General features: G+C 44.4%; 1 protein-coding gene across 1 annotated transcript in view; it reads left to right on the top strand.

The window, feature by feature from the left end:
- The first annotated feature begins 2,929 nt into the window (after positions 1-2,929).
- Positions 2,930-20,161, top strand: part of FAM171A1 (family with sequence similarity 171 member A1) — a 129,605-nt gene continuing 112,373 nt past the window's right edge. Inside the window, exon 1 of the mRNA XM_080811907.1 lies at positions 2,930-3,147. Within this exon, the coding sequence (XP_080668033.1) occupies positions 3,051-3,147 (97 nt within the window). The 5' untranslated portion in view covers positions 2,930-3,050. The remainder of the gene's footprint in view (positions 3,148-20,161) is intronic.

The following is a 20,161-nucleotide window of genomic DNA, read 5'->3' as shown; positions in this document are numbered from 1 at the left end:
CAACCAGAAAAGTTCTAGAAGGAAAAGAACACTTCTAATTCCCATTGTTCTGCAAACACTCCCTCTCAAGCAGTGATTTTTTTTCCACAGTTACTAAGTTGGAATCTGATTATTAGAAAACGAGGAAAGGTAAGCCATATTCTTTTAGTCCAGTAGCAAAAAAGTGTGATTATTAACTCTTACATAATTCTGCAAAGATGATATGTAAGTATGCTTATTTATGTGATGTAGCAGAATTTGTGCTCTTAGCCTCCCACCCAAGTAACTGAAAACATCCAAGTAATGGGGGTTTGAAACAGGCTTACACTGTGCAAAATAACTTCTTTGTGTTTCCCAAAGTGGATTGGTGGCGGTATTTCTGAAACTATTTATTCAAGCCTCCGTTTTGCTCTAAAGGTACATAAACTTCTCCTAAAGTGCTATGTCATCTACAGAAATCTTACACAATAATATCAACCATCATACCTGAGCAGCCACAGTCATGAATGTGACCCAACTTGACTTGACTAACCATTTAGTGTTTACTAAGACTCCTCCCACTCTTAAAGATTCTGTTCTACACTAGGATCACAAACCTCAGTGTTTTGAGGACATAATAAAGCTTGGGAAAAAAATCGTATAGTACAGGTGTTTTAACTTATAATTTTGGAATAATTATTATTCACAAGAAAATATAAAAATACTACAGACAGGCCCAGTTACACCCTGCACCAAGCCCCACCCCCCAGCAAACCAATTGTACATTTTATGTAACTATAGTATATCACCAAACCAGGAGAGCAACACTGGCACCATATTATTCACTGGATATCATTAACTAGATTCAGATGTTACTGACATTAGAACAGGTTTTAATTTGGACACAGCAAGAGGTAACTTGAATTATTTGCATGAAGTTCATTCTTGGAGGTAACAGTCTTACAGGGAATTTGAGTTTGCTGTCATCAGACCTGGATACTTTGAGCAAATTGTCACTGAACTTGTTTGTTCATCTATAATTTGGGAATCCTAATACTACCCAAGGAAGTTGTTATAAGTGAGAGTGGCATATATAAGGAATCCACCCCACCCCACCCCCCACCAAATAATAGTTTTCTTCACTCCTTTATGAGACTTAAGCTCTCACAATTTTTAGGTGATCCAATAATCAGCCTGGTTAATGTGCTTAGCTTGCTTGGTTTTGGTTCAGGCTGGTTCTCTTTCTCAGAGCCAGCATCCCCAACATCCCTGACTGAGGCACATCCTCAAGATATTTGAGGTGGGAAGTTTCAACTCTAGAATGGGGCTTAATGCTACATCTTTTAGAAATCAGCCTGCTACCCAGGAAGTGACTTGAAAACTTTAGGACTGCCCTCCTCCGTGGAGTCATGCTCTACCCAGCAATCTAGTTCCTTGGACTCTGTGCTCCTGCAGGCTGGTGACTCAGCTGGGGTTGAGGGCTGAGCTGCACTGTCATTCCATTCACTTCCCTGCTCTGGCTCTGAGGTGGACCCTGGAACAGCCCTAAGGCTTTGACTCTGGGAGTCAGAAGGAGGAGGGATCAGGCAGTCCTTAATTGTGGGTTTTCCTTCTGCCTTCTGACTACCTGCCACCCTGTGCAGGTGCACAATTTGCACTAATTGTAGCATTGGTCCTGAGGGTGACAATAAAACCCATATGGTCTCCTCCACCTCCTGGTTTTTATTGTGTCTCACAATGATTTGTCTATCATAAGCCAACTGGGCAAGTGCCATCCTTCATTCTCTTTTTGGTACACTGCCTGCCCTGCCTTAACGCCCAATTAATAAAATTACAGAAATAACCCTCCTCTGGCCTGGTGTTCTAGAGGCAGCACCGGGCAGACAGTGAGATTGGTGTGGATCTCCTTAGAGCCAGGATGCTGCACAGAGATCCAAAGGTCACTGCAGTGCTGGTTGGGAGATGGGGTGGACAGAGTCAGGGGAACAAGAAGGTTGTATGGAGGAAGGCATATAGACAGGAGCTATTTGAAGAAGGGGAACTGGGGCAGGATGGGGTGGGTGTACTTAAGCAAGGATTTTGTGAAGAGCTTTAACCTTAGGGCCAGACTGATTATTTTCTTTAGCCTTGGCTCTGCCACTGACCAGCTATGTGCTTTGGACAAATTCTTAACCCTCTTTAGCCTCTTTTTTCTCATCTGTAAACCACCACCCATCTCTTGAATCATATATTGTGAAGAAACAAGTTTAAAAAAGGGGGGGGTACCTAGGCCCTCAATATATGTAAAAGTAATTTCTTCCCTACCCTAACCTTCTAGAAATAGCCAAGCACCATTCTATGTAGAGCCCTTCATCTGTCAACACCTAGGCACAGAGGGCCTACTACGTATTATACAGGCATAGGGATTCTGTTTCCGCTGACCTTTGACACTGGGTGTTAGGTCAGCCTTGGGGAACATAGGCAGACTTGAGTAGCTGCAGGTTGCTTTATACCGAGGAAACTGAGGCAGGCCACGCCCTGAGACACAAATGGCGTCTTGAGGACCCTGAGTTAACAGGTGCGAAGGACTCAGCGCAGAAAAGCAGGTGTTTTATTTTCTACAAAATAGCGGGGGATCGCGGGGGGGTGCGGGGGCGGGTAGGTGCTGAGACTGTCTTGGAGCCAAAGGTCGCGCTCGCGGTCCTTGGGGAGGGCGCGCGGGCAGCGGTGAGGGGGCGTCGCTGCGCGGGCTGGAGCGGGACTCGTGGGCGCGCGGCCCCCTCCCCGCGCGGCGCCGCGGCCGCCAGGTGGCACCACGGCGGGGCCTGGGCGCCGCCCGCGGGCGGGGCGGGAGGCACGAAGGGGTTAAAGAGTTGGCGGTGCCGCCGCCGCGGCTCTTCGGGGAAACCCACCGGGGTGCGCGGAGGAGGGAGCGGCCGTGGGCTGCGGAGCCCGGCGCCGCGCCGGGCGGGGGCGCGGCCAATCGGGCGGCGGGCCCGGCGCGCGCGGAGCCAGGCGACATGGAGGGAGGCGCGGCGCCCGGCCGCCCCTGACGGGCCGCTCCGTCCCGGTGGTCGGCGAGCCCGAGCCGCCCGGGGTCCTGCGGCGCGGAGATGAGCAGGTCCGCGGCGCTCCTCTTCTGCCTGCTGGGCTGCAACGTCTGGAAGGCGGAGACCAAGACGCTGCGGGAGCCCGGCGCCGGAGCCCAAGGTCGGTGCGCGGTGGCGGGGCTGGGGCGGCGCGAGGGCCGGCGGCCGGTGGGCTTTTGTGTCGGCCACGGGCCTGCCGCAGTGGCGGCGGCGGGCGGGGAGGCTCTCGGGCCTCATTGTGTCGGCGAGCTGCCGGAGCCCCAGCCGCAGCTTCAGCCGCCGGGCCTGCAGCCCCCGCGCCTCGCTCCCGAGGGGGCGGCGCCGCCGGGGGACGCCGAGGTGCCCGGGGCAGAGGCTCCGGCGGGGTCCGAGGCCGAGGCCCGAGGGGCGCGCGGGTGGCACCAGCTGTTGCTGCTTCGGGGGTCTCGTCTTCGTGCCTCCGAAGGTCCTTTCCTTTATGCCGTGACACGGACACGAGGCTCCATCTTCTCCTTCGCCCCGGCGAGAGGGGCTGCCCCGGGGTCGCCGCCGTCCGATCCACCCTTGGGGCTTGGGTCCTGGACACCCGAGTGCGAAGGCTGATCGGCCCTTTTGTTGTGGCGGTGGAGGAGGTGGCCGCCGCCTCTGGAGTGCCCCCCGCGCCCTGGGACCCGAGGTCCGTGGCCACTGCCCGCCACCAGCCTGCCGCAGTTTGGGAAAGTTTCGGGGTCTTCTCCCCCTCCCTGTCCGACGTCTTTTCCAGGCCTTAGGGGATTTGCTCAGCGCCCCAGGAATCATCCCCAAAAGGGTAGACAAAATTAGAACTGGGAGGCCTTAATCACTTTAAAAAAATCATTTCTAGGTTTGTATGTTGCCAGCGCATGCCTTTTGTCTAATCTTTGGCCTCTGCAAATCTGCTTTCCAGACCTGGGAGTAATGGCCACAAGCTTGTCTTTTGTTTTTAAAATAAGAATTTATTTGGGGGGGTACCCCGAAGCTTCCTTTGCACGCGTGTGTGGGGACAAAATTGAGTGCTTCTGTGTTGCCTGTCTTTTCAAAAGGGTGAGTGAGGCCGGGGCAGATGAGCAGCTGCAGTCACCCCGGACACCGATGCTGGGCCTTCCTGGGGCCTCTCTGGGCTACGGAGAGAGTGTCCCTACAGCTCTGTAGACCCCCACCCCCGGACTCCTTGCCCGTGTCATTTTGTGGCAGAAAGGTGTGAGGCCTGTAAGGTCTACCGTGTGGATGGAATGAACCAGGAGCACCTCATCCAAGGGGACACCATCCTCTTGCACAGACCCTGACTTACCCTCTTTTCTTCATGCTAACCTCCTTCCCTTGTAGCAAATGTTCAAATATTGCCCGGGAGCAGAGAACCCTGGGGGGACTTCCACTCATGATGTTGTGACAGGCAAAGAAGGTCCTACCTATCCACGGCTGGGTTTAGTTTGTTACCTACATGTTGAATTAAAGGTTTGCCTATTCGTCCCTTGCTGGATCATTTGCTGGCATCTCTTTCATCATTGTTTTTTTTCTATAGCTGTGATATAATAGGACTGTTATGAACTGTGTATAAATTTAGTAATGTATATTGTGGAAAGGGGGACATTGGCAAGGTACAAAAAGACCCATATGTCTCTTCAGTAGGAAATGAATGTTTAGAACATTAGATCATCGGTGTAGAATTGTAGCCTCTTTCATTAATACCCTACTGCTCTTGGAATCAGCTATTTTAATGAATATGATATTTGTGTTTCAATGAGGCCATTAATTCCAAAGAACGGGGTGAGTGTTTTGCACTTGAAATCAGAATATATAGAAACATTAAGTTCATGCCCTTATAAAATAGTGGAAGGCATGGCCTCAAATGGAAAAAAAAAAAAAAAAACAAAACACGTCATGAACGAAACCTGCTAGGTTTAAAACGGTTGAAGACCAAACTTTACAGAAGTCTTACTGCTGAAAATCAGATTGCATAACTAAACTGTCAGAAATGGAATATTCTTTGAAGTGGATGAGAAATGGTCAACCAGTGGGATATTTAGACCATGGTTTGGAGTGCCTTAGTATATGGTATGGTTTGAGTGTAAGACCAAGTGTTTTGGAATGTTTTTCCCCCAGGGTTACTGCCTTGACTGGGTAGGATTGCTTTTTAAAGTATTGAGCCCAGGAGCTCCACCAGAAGTCACAGTCTCACTATCAGTCGTCTAGGTTTGGGGCCAGGACCTTTTCTTTTTTTAAGATTTATTTATTTTAAAAAGAAAGACTGTGCAGAGCTGGGGAAAGGGGCAGAGGGAGAGGAGAATCTTAAGCAGATTCTCCACTGAGGCCCAGGCGGAGCTGTCACAGTCTCCACAAGGGGCTCGATCTCATGACCCAGAGATCACTACCTGAGCTGAACTCAAGAGTCAGTCACTTAATCAACTGCGCCATGCAGCCCTGAGCTAGTACCATTTTTAAGAGAGTGGACAGTTGCTCCTTTGAGGTTGGAAGGTCACCTTCCCCCAACTATTTTCCTCAAACCATCTTGACACTCAACTTGTAACATTGTTTTTAATTTACCTCTTCTCTCCTAGATCCCATACAAGGGGAGGGAAAATGCTACATCTGATTTCACTCTGCAGTTCCCCAGCAGGTTGGAGTCTGTTTTGTATGTAGTTGGTGCTCAGGTAGTGCTGAATGAGTCAAGGATTGAAGACAGCTACTGCACACACTATAGTGCAACATGATGCACTGTTTAGAGGAAAACTTCAATCTTTATCTTTACTCTTCCTAAAACCTAATTAGTAAGTTTTGCTTCTACTGTAGAAATGGTTACTTGAATCATGCTTTGAACATGTCTTGTACTCATACCTTATACACCAACAGAGTTTAGAAATGGCTTAGGAAAAACTACTTAGAGACCTGGAACCCACGGATAGATACTGTATACTGTAGTATTACAGTTAGTTTCCTGAAACTAAATGACACCATCTTTATTAAACAAGTCTTTGTCACGTCATCTAAGGAAATGAACATCTGTGAAATTTCTTAGCATTACTTTGCCCTTTATATATTCAAGATAAAATTTAAGGTTTGACTTCAGATTCTTCTTCCTGTAGCTGCTTTGACCCAGCAAAGGGATTTCATGGGCAACAGTTGTCCAAGTGAAGTTTTGCTTTGCTGATCATGGATTTGAACTAGCTCTGAAACATGATAACGGGCTTTTATGAAGTGTTTTCCTCTAAATTTCTCTAAAGCATTTATCATATCTACTTTTTTCCTGAGGAGAAAAGCAACTGTTATTCAGAAGTACCAACTAATTTTTACTTTCTTCACCTCTTGGACAACTGTACATTAAGCTGGCTTCATAGAGGGGCTCTCCTGGAAGCGGCAGTAGGCTGTGCAGATGTGCTCCATAGGGACATAGTTTTGAAGCCCAACACTGTTGCTACGTGCCAAAAGAAAGGTCAGAGCTAGGTTAAGGACTTCATGCTCGACTTAAATTGTATGATCTTTAGTTTGCTGCTCATTATCTAATAGTAAGGTATTTTGCAATGATGTGCTAACTTTATGTTCATCTCCAAAAAGCTACAATCTGTCATAACATTTGAGCTGAATGGTTGGTTTTCTTTCTTCTCTTTGATAGGTCTATTCTTTGCCAAATTCAAATTTCAGTTATTAGAACACCATGATCAGTTGAAAGACCATGCAGCAATGTATGTATCAGGAGGATCATCTGACAAGCATGACTTACGCTGACACTATGTTAAGAACATAATATCTAAATAAAACTCACATCCTGGGAAACTGTAGCACTTGGACTTGCTGAGGTCACTGGGCTTTATTGTGTACCAGGTGTGGGAACTCTGCAAAAGCCGCAACAGTGTCTAGGTAGTTTCTGGCAAAGACTTTGAAATGACTTTATGAATTATTTTTGTATCATATTTGTACTTTTCCTAAAACGTTTTGTAATTTACAGCTTATTTGCTTAAAATTCTAGCCAAGAAAAGGAAACTGTTGTATAGATTTCTAAACTAATAGCTTGCAAATGAAAGTACTTTTTAAGCTTTACTCAACTCTTCTTTCTAAAGAAATTACTGATATCTCTGTAGATCTAGCTGTACATTTTTATTGTTGAGAATACTAATTTAGTAATTCTAGTAAATACTATGTGCTAAAAAAAGCACAAGGAAATAAGTTGGACATAACACAGACATGTATAATAATACTGAAGGAAAAATTGTTTAAAAATTTTTCAGAAATCTAGATGGAAGAATTTGTCATGTGATAACACCTACCTCCTATACTTTTTGTAACATGTCTAATGGAAATTATCACATACTTCCATGATGCTTTTATAGTTTTATCGAGTAACAAAGAAATAATTGTAAATAAGTCATTTTCGTTTTATTTAACTGAATATAATTTAAGGACTTTTAAAGACTTTAGTCCTGGCCAAGCTATTCAGTTCCACTGCATGGAACCGAATGTATTTAAAAAATTTTTTTTTAAGTTTCTTTACTTTTCTTAGTGATTTCTACACCAAACTTGGGGTTTGAGCCCACAACTCTGAGCTCAAGAGTCGCATGCTCCCCCAGCTGAGCCAATCTGGCATTTGGAAATGCATTTTTAAAATTAAGTTTCAGCACTCTAAATAGACCAGTTAATTGTATGAAATAATTATTTTTAAAGAAATTCTAGGGACGCCTGGGTGGCTCAGTTGGTTAAGCGGCTGCCTTCGGCTCAGGTCATGATCCTGGCGTCCTGGGATCGAGTCCCACATCGGGCCCCTTGCTTGGCGGGGAGCCTGCTTTGCCCTCTGCCTCTGACTGCCACTCTGTCTGCCTGTGCTCTCTCTCTCTCTCTCTAATAAATAAAATCTTAAAAAAAAAAAAAAAAAAAAAAAAAAAAAAAAAAACCTATATTAAGAAATTCTACAGTGTGATTCAATAGTATGCCCTATGTTAAGAATTGTTTTCATAAAATCAGACTTGTAAATAGGCAAAATGTGAGGCAATTCATGACTCTAGAAAGGCTTCATAAAAAGTTCCCTAAGAGCAAACAGTTGAGTCAACATATTTAAGGTGATCCTACCTTCCTCTGGTCAAGCCTCTATTTTAAATGATTTATTCTCCAGCTCCTCTTCCTCTCGGATTCAAATCAGTGTGCAAACATTTGCTCCTTTTTATTTCTTTCACTTACCCTTTACAGAACTTATAATCCACACAGATTCCAGTAATGAAATCTTTTTATGTGGATGATCCCATTTTTTTCTCTCTTGCCTTGACATGATGTCTTAGCTCTATTTTTTTTTTCTCCAACACAATACTAAACCTTTCCCTTTCAGTGCTTTCTGCCTCCAGCTCATCTTTCAACCTCCTCCAGCCCAGCACACCTGAAGTTCTCTATTAACTAGACTCAAAACCAGGGTATCTCCTTAGATCCTTTCTTCACCTTCTAGTTCACATGGTCGGTAGTGTTACGGATATATTTATATGGTACACTTATGTAGATGTCTTTAGATCAAGATAGATACATTTATGTAACACAGAAGGAAACTTGAGGTCAAGTTTATCCTCCTTGTTCTGGAGACAAGGAAGCTCAGGCCCAGAGAATTAAGGTGACCTGAGCTTATGGCACTTTCTTACCACACAGACCCTGTGGAAGGTAGAAGAATGGCCCCTGGAGATGTCCGTGTCCCGAACCCTGGAATCCATGAATATATTAGTTAAACGGCAAAAGGGACTTTGGAGAGCTAAGGAAGGATCTTCAGATGGGACGATTATTCTAGATTATCCCATGCAGACCCAATGTAATCACAAGGAATCTTACAAGAGCGAGGTGGGAAGATCAGAGTCCAAGATGGAGACGTGACCATGGAAGGAGAGGGCCAGTGTGAGAGAGACAACGAAGATACTTCACTGCTTGCTGTGGGGTTGAGGAAGGGCCATGTTCCAAGGAATGCAGGCAGCCTTTGGAAGCTGGAAAAGGCAAGGAAATGGCTTCTCCCCCAGAGCCTACAGAAGGAATGCTGTGTTGCTGACATCTTCACTGTAGCCCAGTATTAAGCCACTGAGTGGTGGTATTTGTTATAGTAGCAATAGGAAACAGATACAGATACTGACCCCCGAGGAGTGTAAAAAGAAATGGGCACCCAAGCAGTCGGGGTAATGGTACAGCAACAGTGGACCATTTTGGGGAACCAAAGCTACCAAAGATAACATTTGGAGAAGTGCATGGAGTTTTTGCATCTTTTGAACAAAATCCTGACAGATTGGAGCCATGCTGAGGATCCTTGCCAAGTGTGTCAAGGACCTCCCCCACCACTATCACCAAACAGCGTTCTCTCCCAGATGAACTCAGTAGGCTGTGATTTATTTGTAAGCAGAGCGCATCAGATCTTCTGTGTTTCTTCTAGAGTTGGGATTAGCCATACCTGCAGGGAGAATACGGAACCTCCCAAACCCCTGCCAGAAGCCACTTCGAAAAATCTTTCTTGCTCTTTTTCTTTTTTTCTTTCTTTCTTTTTTCTTTTTTTTTGAGGAAAAAAAGAGGATATGCATGTGAGTGAGCAGGGGAGGGGCAGAGGGTGAGGGAGAGAGAGTCTCAAGTAGGCTCCATACTCAGTGTGGAGCCTGACATGGGGCTCTATCTCATGACCCTGAGATCATGACCTGACCCAAAATCAGTAGTCAGTTGCTTAGGGGCACCTGGGTGGCTCAGTCAGTTGAGCATCCGACTCTTGGTTTCGACTCAGGTCATGATCTCAGGGTCGTGAGATTGAGCCCAAAAAGTGTACTTAGGATTCTTTCCCTCTTCCTCTCCTTCCCCTTCTGCCCCTCCCTCTGCTTGCACTTGTGCGAACACACACACCCTCTATCTCTCAAATAAATAAATGTTCTAAAAAATATAAAAAAGAGTCAGACATTTAACCAGTTAAGTCACCCAGGTGCTCCAGAAATCTTGGTTGCTTTTAAACGTTGGTCTAATTTTTGTTGAAACTTACCTCTTGGTAACTAAACAAGGTAAAAGAACCTTGTTATTGAATGTCACTGTAGGCCACCCCAGTGCCTTTAAATAATAAAAGGATGCTACCCCCCAACTTGGAATGTCCTTCCAGGTGTTGTCACAGGGGCTCAGCACACCATCTCTTATACCTGTGCCTCTGGAGACTGATGAACCCCACCCACTCCGGGCCCCAGGCCCCAAGGCAGGCAGAGGGAGAGCTGGGTGAAACACATGGACAGAGCACCTGTTGGGCGTCACAGGAGGAGCAAAACCACTTGATTTCCTGCAGTTTCTGTCTTGCTGGGAACAAAGAGTTAAGCTCAGTGTAGCCCGGAGAGGGGAGCTACATGACATGTGAGCCTTTTGAACAGGTCCTAGAAGAGCAGCTGATGGGGTCTCTGGTGGTTGAGTGTAGAGGTGTGGGATTCAAACCCCAGGGGCTGGGAGAAGGAGAAGGAGAACGAAGTGTCTCGGCTTAAGTCTTCTCCCCAGGAACTGAACTTGAGAACAGAGAGAAGCTTGGTCTTCTCGAGTTCAGGGCTTTGGTCAAAAGGTAAATACAGATGGAGAAAAGGAAAGAATCACTCGGTTACTCTAAGGCCGAAGAAGACCTTGTCTTCCCGTTAGATCTCCTAAACAGTCATTTACTCATTTCTCCTCATTTTCATGATCACGTATCCCTTGCTCTCATAAGGTACTTGTTGAAAGCATCCTGTCTTTTTCTCTTCCTGTTTTAATCTGTTCTTTCAGCCTAAATTCTGTCCAGGGTCCCTCTTCAAATGCCACTTTCTTGTGCAGAACAACATTTAATACTTTCCTGTTGCCAAAGTATGAAGTCTAAATTACTAAGTCTGGCCTTGACAGCTTTCCTGCCTTTCCTCATGTGCCCGTTCCAACCTTTGCACCCGTGCTTCACCAGCTTAAATCATCTTCTCTAGCTGGAACGTTCCATTCATCACCCCGGGGGACCACGGTATATCCTCACCTTCCCTTCCCTCCACCTCTGGCTGTGCTCCTGTTGATGCTCTTACAACCCTAAATACAGAGCACATACTGTAGGAAGACACACAGAAATATGGGAAATCCCTCCTAGACAAAAAGGGTAGTGTGGAGGGGAACACCTGATTTTGGGGTAAGCTTGATTAAATCCTTGCCCTCTGATGTTTTACAATCCAGTTAGAAGGAAACTGGAAAAATAAATTAAGAAGGTATCGCTAAGGGACTTTTTAATGTAATTGGGTAAGAGTCTCTTGAGTAAGATGAAACCTAGTAACACTTGTCTGACTAAAAGTCCATCTATAAGTTGTGATGTGTATTTCCAGGTACTTTAAGGATTTATCCACAGTGGGACACAGGAAGTTTAATTTTAGAGAGCATAAGCATGAGGACATCACTCAGGGCACCTGTTAGTTATAAATGTGGTTAAGAGATGTCCTCTTGGTGATCAAATAGTTAAACCATACTGGTACCAGTATAGTACCAGTATTTCCAATCAATGCTGGTACTGGTACTATAGTGATTTCCAATGTCAGGTAAAGCTCCAAATAATAATTACAGAACAATTAGGTAAAACTCATATTACTTGAATTGAATGGGAAGATAAGGTGATTAAATATAGATCTGATATGTTTCAGTATTTTGAGCCCTTAATTTTATGTAAAACATATAAACACATACTCAAATGTGGAAACTGGCAAGATCTTTTGGATTTGTGGGAAGTAGCAAGTGGCACAGGAAAACCTGGCTTAGGGAGGGATACCTTTGAAGTGAGTGTTGAGTTTATAAAAGATTAGTGTCATCATTTTGTTTTGTTTTAAGCTGTACCTCATAGAGACAAAGAAATGTGAGTTTAATAAGGGAAGTTAATCATTTCCAAGTCAGGTGAGCATTTCATTTGCTTTGACTACTTTTTTTGAGCTCAGAATTTGAATGGAAAGATTACTGAATTTGTACTGAGGGAAAGAGTTCTAATATAAATTTTTTTGAAGATTTTTATTGTATTTTATTTATAGAGAGAGAGCATGCAAGAAGGGAGGGGCAGAGGGAGAGGGAGGGAGAGAATCCCAACCAGGCTTCTCGATGACCATGGAGCCGAATGTGGGGGTCGATATCATGACCCTGCGATCATGACCTGATCAAGAGTTGGACACTCAACTGACTGAGCCACCTAGGCGCCCCTCTGCTGTAATTTTTAATGTAATTCTGACAAGGCTGAACTAAAGTCACTGAACACTTTGGTTCAAGCTGTGCTCAGTCCGTAAGGTGAGCCACATTAGTAAGACTTCTGATTTTGTAAATTATTTTATTCTGTTATTTTTTTTTAAGATTTTATTTATTTGACAGAGATCACAAGTAGGCAGAGAGGCAGGCAGAGAGAGAGAGAGAGAAGAAGCAGGCTTCCCGCCGAGGAGAGAGCCCGATGCGGAGCTCGATCCCAGGACCCTGGGATCATGACCTGAGCCGAAGGCAGAGGCTTTAACCCACTGAGCCACCCAGGTGCCCCTATTCTGTTATTTTTAAAGATTTTATTGATTTATTTGAGAGAGAGAGAGAGAGCACGCTCAATTGGGGGCAGGGAGAATCAAAGGGAGAAGCAGGCTCCCCAGTGAGCAGGGAGCCCGAAGTGGGCTCGATCCCAGGACCCCGAGATCATGACCTGAGTTGAAGGTAATGTTTAACATGGTGCCCTGGTACCCCAAGACCTTTTGATTTTAAAATGATAATCAATAGCACAGTGTCAGCGGGTGAGGTGCTCGCGTCTCCTTTTTACCCTGGGAGTACCTGGGTATGGGGGTGGTGTGTGTCCTTTGCACCCCAGTCCTTTTTGGAGGCTCTGGGAAATAATTTGCTTCCAAACTGATTTAAGTTACAGTTTCAGAATCTAGTCCCTTGCAGATAGATGTCAGGCCGAGGTTCCTCTTTCTTTGCTGGCTCTCAGCCTGGAGCCTTTCTTTGTTCCTCAAGTCCACCTGCATTCTGTCATCTTGGCCCTTCCATGGCTAAGCCAGCAGCAGCACCTGGAGGCCTTTTCACATCTCACCCCTCTCGGACTTCTCCTCCTGCTGTATCTCTCCGGCCCCAGCCAGAGAGACTTCTTTGATTTTAAGATGGCCAGTGTGATTACGTTGAACCCTTCAGATAAATCAGGAAAATCTCCCTCTCATAAAGTCTATAACCTTAATCACCCCTGCAGTACTTTTGCCATTTAACATGACATATTCGCTGGTTCCAGGGGTGAGGGGGTAGACCTCTTCCAGGGGTTCCTTCTGCCTGCCACAGCCATAATGTGGACAGGGCATCCGCGGGCAGAGAGGATAGGGAACCTGCCATAGAGGTCAGTGAGAATGGGAAGGCAGACGGCAGAAGGTCTTCCTTTGGCAAGTTCCAAGGAGGACTCTGGAAGGTAACTCCTCCATCCTTTGCTGCCCTGAGACCTTGCAAGTCCAACATAGTCTCGTATGCAAGGAGATCCTAGGACAGCTTGTGGGATACCAAATGCTCTGTTTCAAGCAGGCCCGAGTTTTTGTAGTTTGACCCTGAGAACTTGAAACTGCAATTCATTTTGATCACTGTGATTTAGTGAATTCACTGAATGGTAAATATTTATGGTATCTGTAATATATTAATGTTAAATCGGTGTGATCGTGGCAGGCACTCTCTGCTTCATTCACAGAGACATGAAAAGTACTAATAACGACAAGGTAACATGCACGGGGTACTCATTACTTTTCAGACATGATGCTGTTATGTACCCTGATGGATTATCGTCCTTAATCTTCATGTCACTCCCGTGAGGTGTAAATATCAGTCTCATTTCATAGAAAAGTGAGATAGTGAGAAGCAAAGAAGTTAAACTATTTGCCCTAAGTCCCACAGTAAGTGGCAGAGTCCCCTGTGTGACACAAGGCACCCCGCCCTGCATCCTCGGACAGTGCTGTTGTCGTAAGAGTTGGCGGATTACATCATAACTTCACACAATTTTTATCCTACGGCCTTTTACCAGTGTAAATAAGGGCCTCTTAATGGGCCATTTTTATGAAGAAAGACAAATCTGCGCCCTTGTGTGGTCCCTGCTTTGCTTTTGAATGATGGAAAGCAACCTTGAACGGTTATTTACTGAGCAGCTCCTGAGGGCCAAGCTCTGCGCCTCGTGTTGTGTGGGGTCCAGATGCGTAGAAGCGATAAGAAGCTCCCACAAGTAACTCCGGAGCTCTTGGGGGAGGTCCTGTCGAGCAGGGTGGGATTTGGGGTTACACCCAGCTGGGCTTGGGGGAATCTTCTGGCTTGTGTTCAGAGCCCATTAGTATTTGGCAGACAGTTTACATAACAAGAGAAACTTGTTAGGACCCAACAATTTGGAGAGTTGGTGGAGGAGAAGGATGTGGTTATTTGTAAGACAGTTCTCCAGGTATGTTTGGATCCGTAGAGCGTAATGAGTTGGCCTTGTTCTCCTTAGGGCATCAAGCGAGGACTTTATTCGTTCTGAAGTAAGTGTGAAATACCAGTATTTATTTGGTATTTGAATTTACTTGCAGAAGTTTAATCTTTTTCACCTTAAAAAAAAACCAAAAAACTGTCTACATTCTTCTTTGCTTATACAATGGTCCAGAAAATAAATTTTTAAATGATGCTATTATGGGACTATAACAGATTTTTTTTCCAGTTTTTTTCATGAAAATGTTTAGCCATGCAAAAGAATGGAAAGAATTTTACAGTGAATACCAATACTCACCATTTAGATTTTATAATCACCATTTTATTGTATTTGCTTTATTATCTATCAGTCCACCATTTATCTGTCTTATGCTTTGATGCATTATTAAGTATGTTTCAAATATCACTGCCCTTTCCTCCAAATACAGCAGCATGCCTATCATTAATTAGTATTCAATATTTGGTTTTTTTGAAGGACAGTTTACATACAAGGAAATAGACCAGTCTTAAGTGTTGACATATGCATATGCCTGTGCAAATCCAAATCCCATCATGTTACAGAATCTTACCGTCATTTCAGAAAGTTCCTTCATGTCCCCGCCGATAAATGTCTGCCTCTACCACTTAAGGGCAACCACTGTTCAGATTTTTTCCACCATAGATTCTTTCTTGCCTCTTGTAGACCTTCACGTAAGTGGAATCATGCAGTGTGTACACTGGCTTCTTTGTTTGCAGTAACTTGTTTTTTAGATCCATCCATTTGTTGCTTGTATTAGTAGATTGCTGAATAGTATTCCACTGGGCGAATATCTTACAGTTTATCCATTTCTCCTGTTGATGGACTCACAAGTTATTTCTGGGTTTTGGCTGTTGTAAATATAGTTGCTCTGAACAATTTTATACAGTTGCTCTTTGGGCATGTTTTCACTGCTCTTGCAAAAAAAAGAGAATTGGGTTATAGGTAGGTGAATGTTTCTAGTTTCACAAGAAACTGTTAGACCTTTTTCCAAATTGGTTGTATGTTTCTATACTCCCACAGAAAACATGTAGGAATTTCTGTTGCTCCACATTCTCACCATCATTTGGTGGTGTTAGTTCCTTAATTTTAGCCATTTTGGTGGGCAGATTTGTACGTAGTAGATAGATAGGGTGATAGATAAACAGCCCAGTGCATACATTTCATTTTCCAGCTGTAATGGGCTTTCAGTTTTTTTTTAATATATTTTTTTAAATTTTATTTATTTATTTGACAGGTAGAGATCACAAGCAGGCAGAGAGGCAGGCAGAGAGAGAAGAGGAAGCAGGCTCCCTGCTGAGCAGAGAGCCCGATGCAGGACTCGATCCCAGGACCCTGAGATCATGACTTGAGCTGAAGGCAGAGGCTTAACCCACTGAGCCACCCAGGTGCCCTGGGCTTTCAGTTTTGAAGACTGTTAAAGCAGTTTTAGAAATCAAAATTGAGGTTTTACCATTATGTTTATTTTCAACAATGTTTTTATGTACACTTTTATTTTTCTTTGATAATTTATTCAGGTGTATCACATGACCAGATTATCTCTTCACCGAACATCCCATCTGATCATGAGAACCACTCGATCCCATCACCTGCCAGATGAGCCGTGGTCCATGCATGTGGAGTATGTGTGTGTGTGTGTGTTAGGGTAGAGAAGGAATAAGAGAGAAAAAGAAAAAGTAACCCTTCCAGAGTCTAATATTTGCATACTGCTGAGGTTATGTAGGTTACATGGATACATGGGACTAGAGGTTTCAGGTTTCGAAGCTTGTTCTCTTTATTTTTTATTTAAGAATTGATTAATTGATTGATTGAAGAGGGAAAGAGAGAGAGAGAGAGTGTGCACCAAGGGAGGAGCAGAGGGAGAGAGACAAGCTGACTCCACGCTGAGCGCAGAGATCATGACCTGAGCCAAAATCAAGAGTCAGGACAGATGCTTCCCCAACTGAGCCACCCCGGCGACTGGATGCTTGTTCTCTTTAAAGGAAACCTAAGGGTTACATGCTAGTTGCAAGGTGTAAGAATTGATACACTCAAGTGCCAGGAACTCTTAATGACCAAACATCGATTCATGGAAGTCAGAAACTTTGAATCAGAGTTGAGCATACCAAGAGATCTACTGGAAAAATGGAATTCCTTGACATTAAAAAACTCTCCTAACAATTGGTATATCCTTTGGAAATTGAGACAAGCTATGGTTGTTTCCTTATTTCCCTTGCTTGTGCCATTAACCTATAAGATACACATTAGACGTTTCAAATGCACATACCTGCTCACGTGCAGATTTTGTGGGATCAGGCTGTGCCCAGAGATCCATGCCTGGGATTAGGGAAGAAGTGGGTGTTTAAGTCAGGTCCTCTAGTTTTCAGTTCAATTTCTTCCCCCGTGTGACCTCTCCTAACTTTTATTCTGTTTCCGAGCTGCCTGCCTTTTAGAAACTGTATCCACGCAAAGAACAGTGACACCTGTGCACAGTTTCCCTGCTGTATGTACTGTTGCCGTGTTAGTGCAGGTACTTTCCCCAAGCCCTTTGTCTTTGGATTTCTACCCAGACAGAATTAGTGGCATTAATAGGCCTTCTGTTTAAATTAAAATAGAGATTTCATAAAAGGAGAAGGTTGGGTTTTTCCCCCCAAACTTAGAGAACATTTTCTTGCTTCTGTACTCATGAGATTCATTTGTTCCCTCTGATTCCTGAATGTGGAACCTCAGAACCCTATGATTATTCAGTGTTTAATGTGATAGAAAATCATTCTCTGGCAACTTCTGGCCCTTCTATTATCGTGTCTATGTTTCTGATATTAAGGAAATCTGTGGTTATTCCACGTTAGGAAAACAGAATAGCATTAGAAAAATGCAAGTCTCAGGGCACCTGGGTGGCTCAGTGGGTTAAAGCCTCTGCCTTCGGCTCAGGTCGTGATCCCAGGGTCCTGGGATCGAGCCCCGCATCGGGCTCTCTGCTCAGCAGGGAGCATGCTTCCTCCTCTCTCTCTGCCTGCCTCTCTGCCTACTTGTGATCTCTGTCTGTCAAATGAATACATAAGATCTTTAAAAAAGAAAAAAAAAAGAAAAATGCAAGTCTCTTATGGCAGATATCCTAATACAGAAGGGCAGAGTCTACTTCTTCGGAATGGCATAAAGGAAGTTACTTCTTTTTAATGTCATTTGATTATTAAAATAGCCCCATCTAATGGGAGGTTGGAGGTAAGTGGCTTTTAGATGTTCCCGTTCGAGCAAGGTTTTTCCATTTTTGCTCGGTTGATTGATCTCTTTCTTTGTTACCTACCATCTGCTGTCCATGTTTTTGAATGTGCGATAAAGCATATGGGAAAGGAATAGAAAAGTTAATGCATTCAACTGGTGAGGGTGGAGGACACGGTGCCTGCAGTCTGGTCAAGTTTACAGCCCATCTGCTGGAGCACAGGGAGCCCTTTTAAAATGTAGCTTTGCTCTCCAGGCTCTATGTGCAGAGCCCCCTCAGTCCACAGCTTGTCCAAATGTGACGAGTATGGCTGCCGCAAAAGTAAGTCTCTCCTTCCTAAACTATTTCACTTGGCGCACAAGGCATATGCTCAGTGCACAGTTTTGTGGGCACGTTTTTTTCCTTTACTATAAACTTAAAGATCGCCTAGTGAAATTAAACTCAGAGAGTGACCCTTTTATTTAGCTCACTCACCTCTTGGCAGCACAGACTGTTAAAATGGCTTTTCATGCACACTTTATATTTTGATTCTTTTGTGCTGTAACTTAGGTTTTTAGTTAGAGATAAAATTGATAAAAGATTCCTATTGTGCACTTTCTCCGCTACTGTTTGAAATAGTTTTTTTTTTTTTAACATCTTGAACCTCATTTGCCTTTTGAAATTTAAAAATAAAATCATTGCCTATAATGATGTTTCTTTCAGTGTCTTGATGGAAATCTATTAGATGTTGCATTAAATATTAAACTTAGGCATTCTGGATCAATACATGTTGAAGTACTACATAAATGCTAAGTAAACAAGAGAAAGGAGTTACTAGCTTTCAGACCAGGATATTTTTTAGGTTCATTAATTAGGTAACATTTGTTAATTAGATGGGGCTATTCCCTGCTCATATTTTCCCATTTCTAAATTCAGAATCCTTATGGAGACATTTACATAAGACTATGGCCTGGCAAGATCTCAAGCTGGATACTTCTTAACCTTCTTTTCCTTTTTGCTGCTTCATGGCTGATGAGCCATTCTTTATCCGCCCATCCATCTGTCCACCCACCTATCTGCCCTCCAGCCATCCATTCATTCATCCCTCCACCCATCCATCCATCCGTCTGTCCATCCATCCATCTACCCATGCATCCATCCACCCATCCACCCTCCATCCATCCATCCATCCACCCACCCATCTATCCACCCACCCACCCACCCATCTATCCATCCATCTATCCATCCACCCACCCATCCATCCATCCATCTACCCTCCAGCCATCCAGCCAGCCATCCACCCATCTATCCTTCTATCCATCCATCCATCCACCCTCTGGCCAGCCAGTCATAACATAACAAAGAGTCTCTACTTTCCTTACCTTTCACCACTGAAATGTTGATAATAATAATCTCTTAAATTATACATTTTCAAGTGCTTTCAGGTCTGCTATCTGACTCCTATGTGACTACTATGACTCCTCCCTCATAATCCTGAGAGGTATTCACGAAAGAGGTTATTCCTTGTTATACGTGGGGGAGAGGAGTGTGTGGCTTGAAGTCACGTGTTGGTACAGCATGAAGATGGTAATCCCACATATGTGCCCTCATCTCTCAGAATGTCTTTCTTGGTTGCTTTAGATACTCACACTCACTATTTCATTCGTTCTTTCTGGGCACGGTATTCTCCAGTCTGATGCACCCCCTTCCTGGGCAGCAGTCATGCTAACCCACCAAGCATAGCTCCCATGTTTATAAAGAAAACAGGCATTATCAGTCACTTCTTACAGCTCCATGCTCTGGGGATCCAAAGATAATTAAGACCCAGCCCCTGCTTTTCAGGAACTCAAGCTCCCATGAGAGAAACACAGATAAACAAAAAGCACTATAGGTAGGAGCAAAGCATCTAGGGGTGCAGAGGAGGGGATAACTCACTGGGCAGTCGGGGAGGCTTCCCAGGGAAGTGGCTTGTGAGCTGGGGTTTTAAGGCTAAGAATCAGGTGGAGGAGTGGAAAAAGGCACTCCCAAGGGCACACCACCATCCATGTGAATTGTAGCTTTTTTGTCGTTTATAGAGCATTTGAAAAAGAGCCCCCCCCCCAATAATCAGTGGAGTAGCTGAGCTTGCTAATAAACTCAGGTCTCATACTTACTGCAGGGGCATAATGAGTCGCGGGTATTATTCTAAGTCTGGGAACCAGTTGCCCTGTCTCATCTATCTTCCTCGCCCAGATTATTACACATCCCTTTTTCCCCTTGATCCCAGTTGGTTGGTTAATCTTCAACCAGTTATTCCAGCATCAAAGGGTCTGGTTTTGCCAGCATTACTTGCCTCAACCCTAGCCTCTGCTAATCTCATGGGATTTATTGAGGACACAGTTAATTGTCTTTGTTACTGATCTCTGTCACTTTCTTTTTTCACTCTTGGCCTGCTTTCAGTGGAGTTAATGGGAAGTATCCACACCCCAGCAGCCGAAGGGGTGCAGAAAGTTCAACCTTTTCAAAGTCGACGTTAGCAGCAGAAGACTTTGAAGGTTA

The sequence above is a fragment of the Martes martes genome (genome assembly GCF_963455335.1).
Source record: "Martes martes genome assembly, chromosome: 8".
Lineage (NCBI taxonomy): Eukaryota > Metazoa > Chordata > Mammalia > Carnivora > Mustelidae > Martes > Martes martes.
This window is presented reverse-complemented; position numbering and strand designations above follow the sequence as displayed.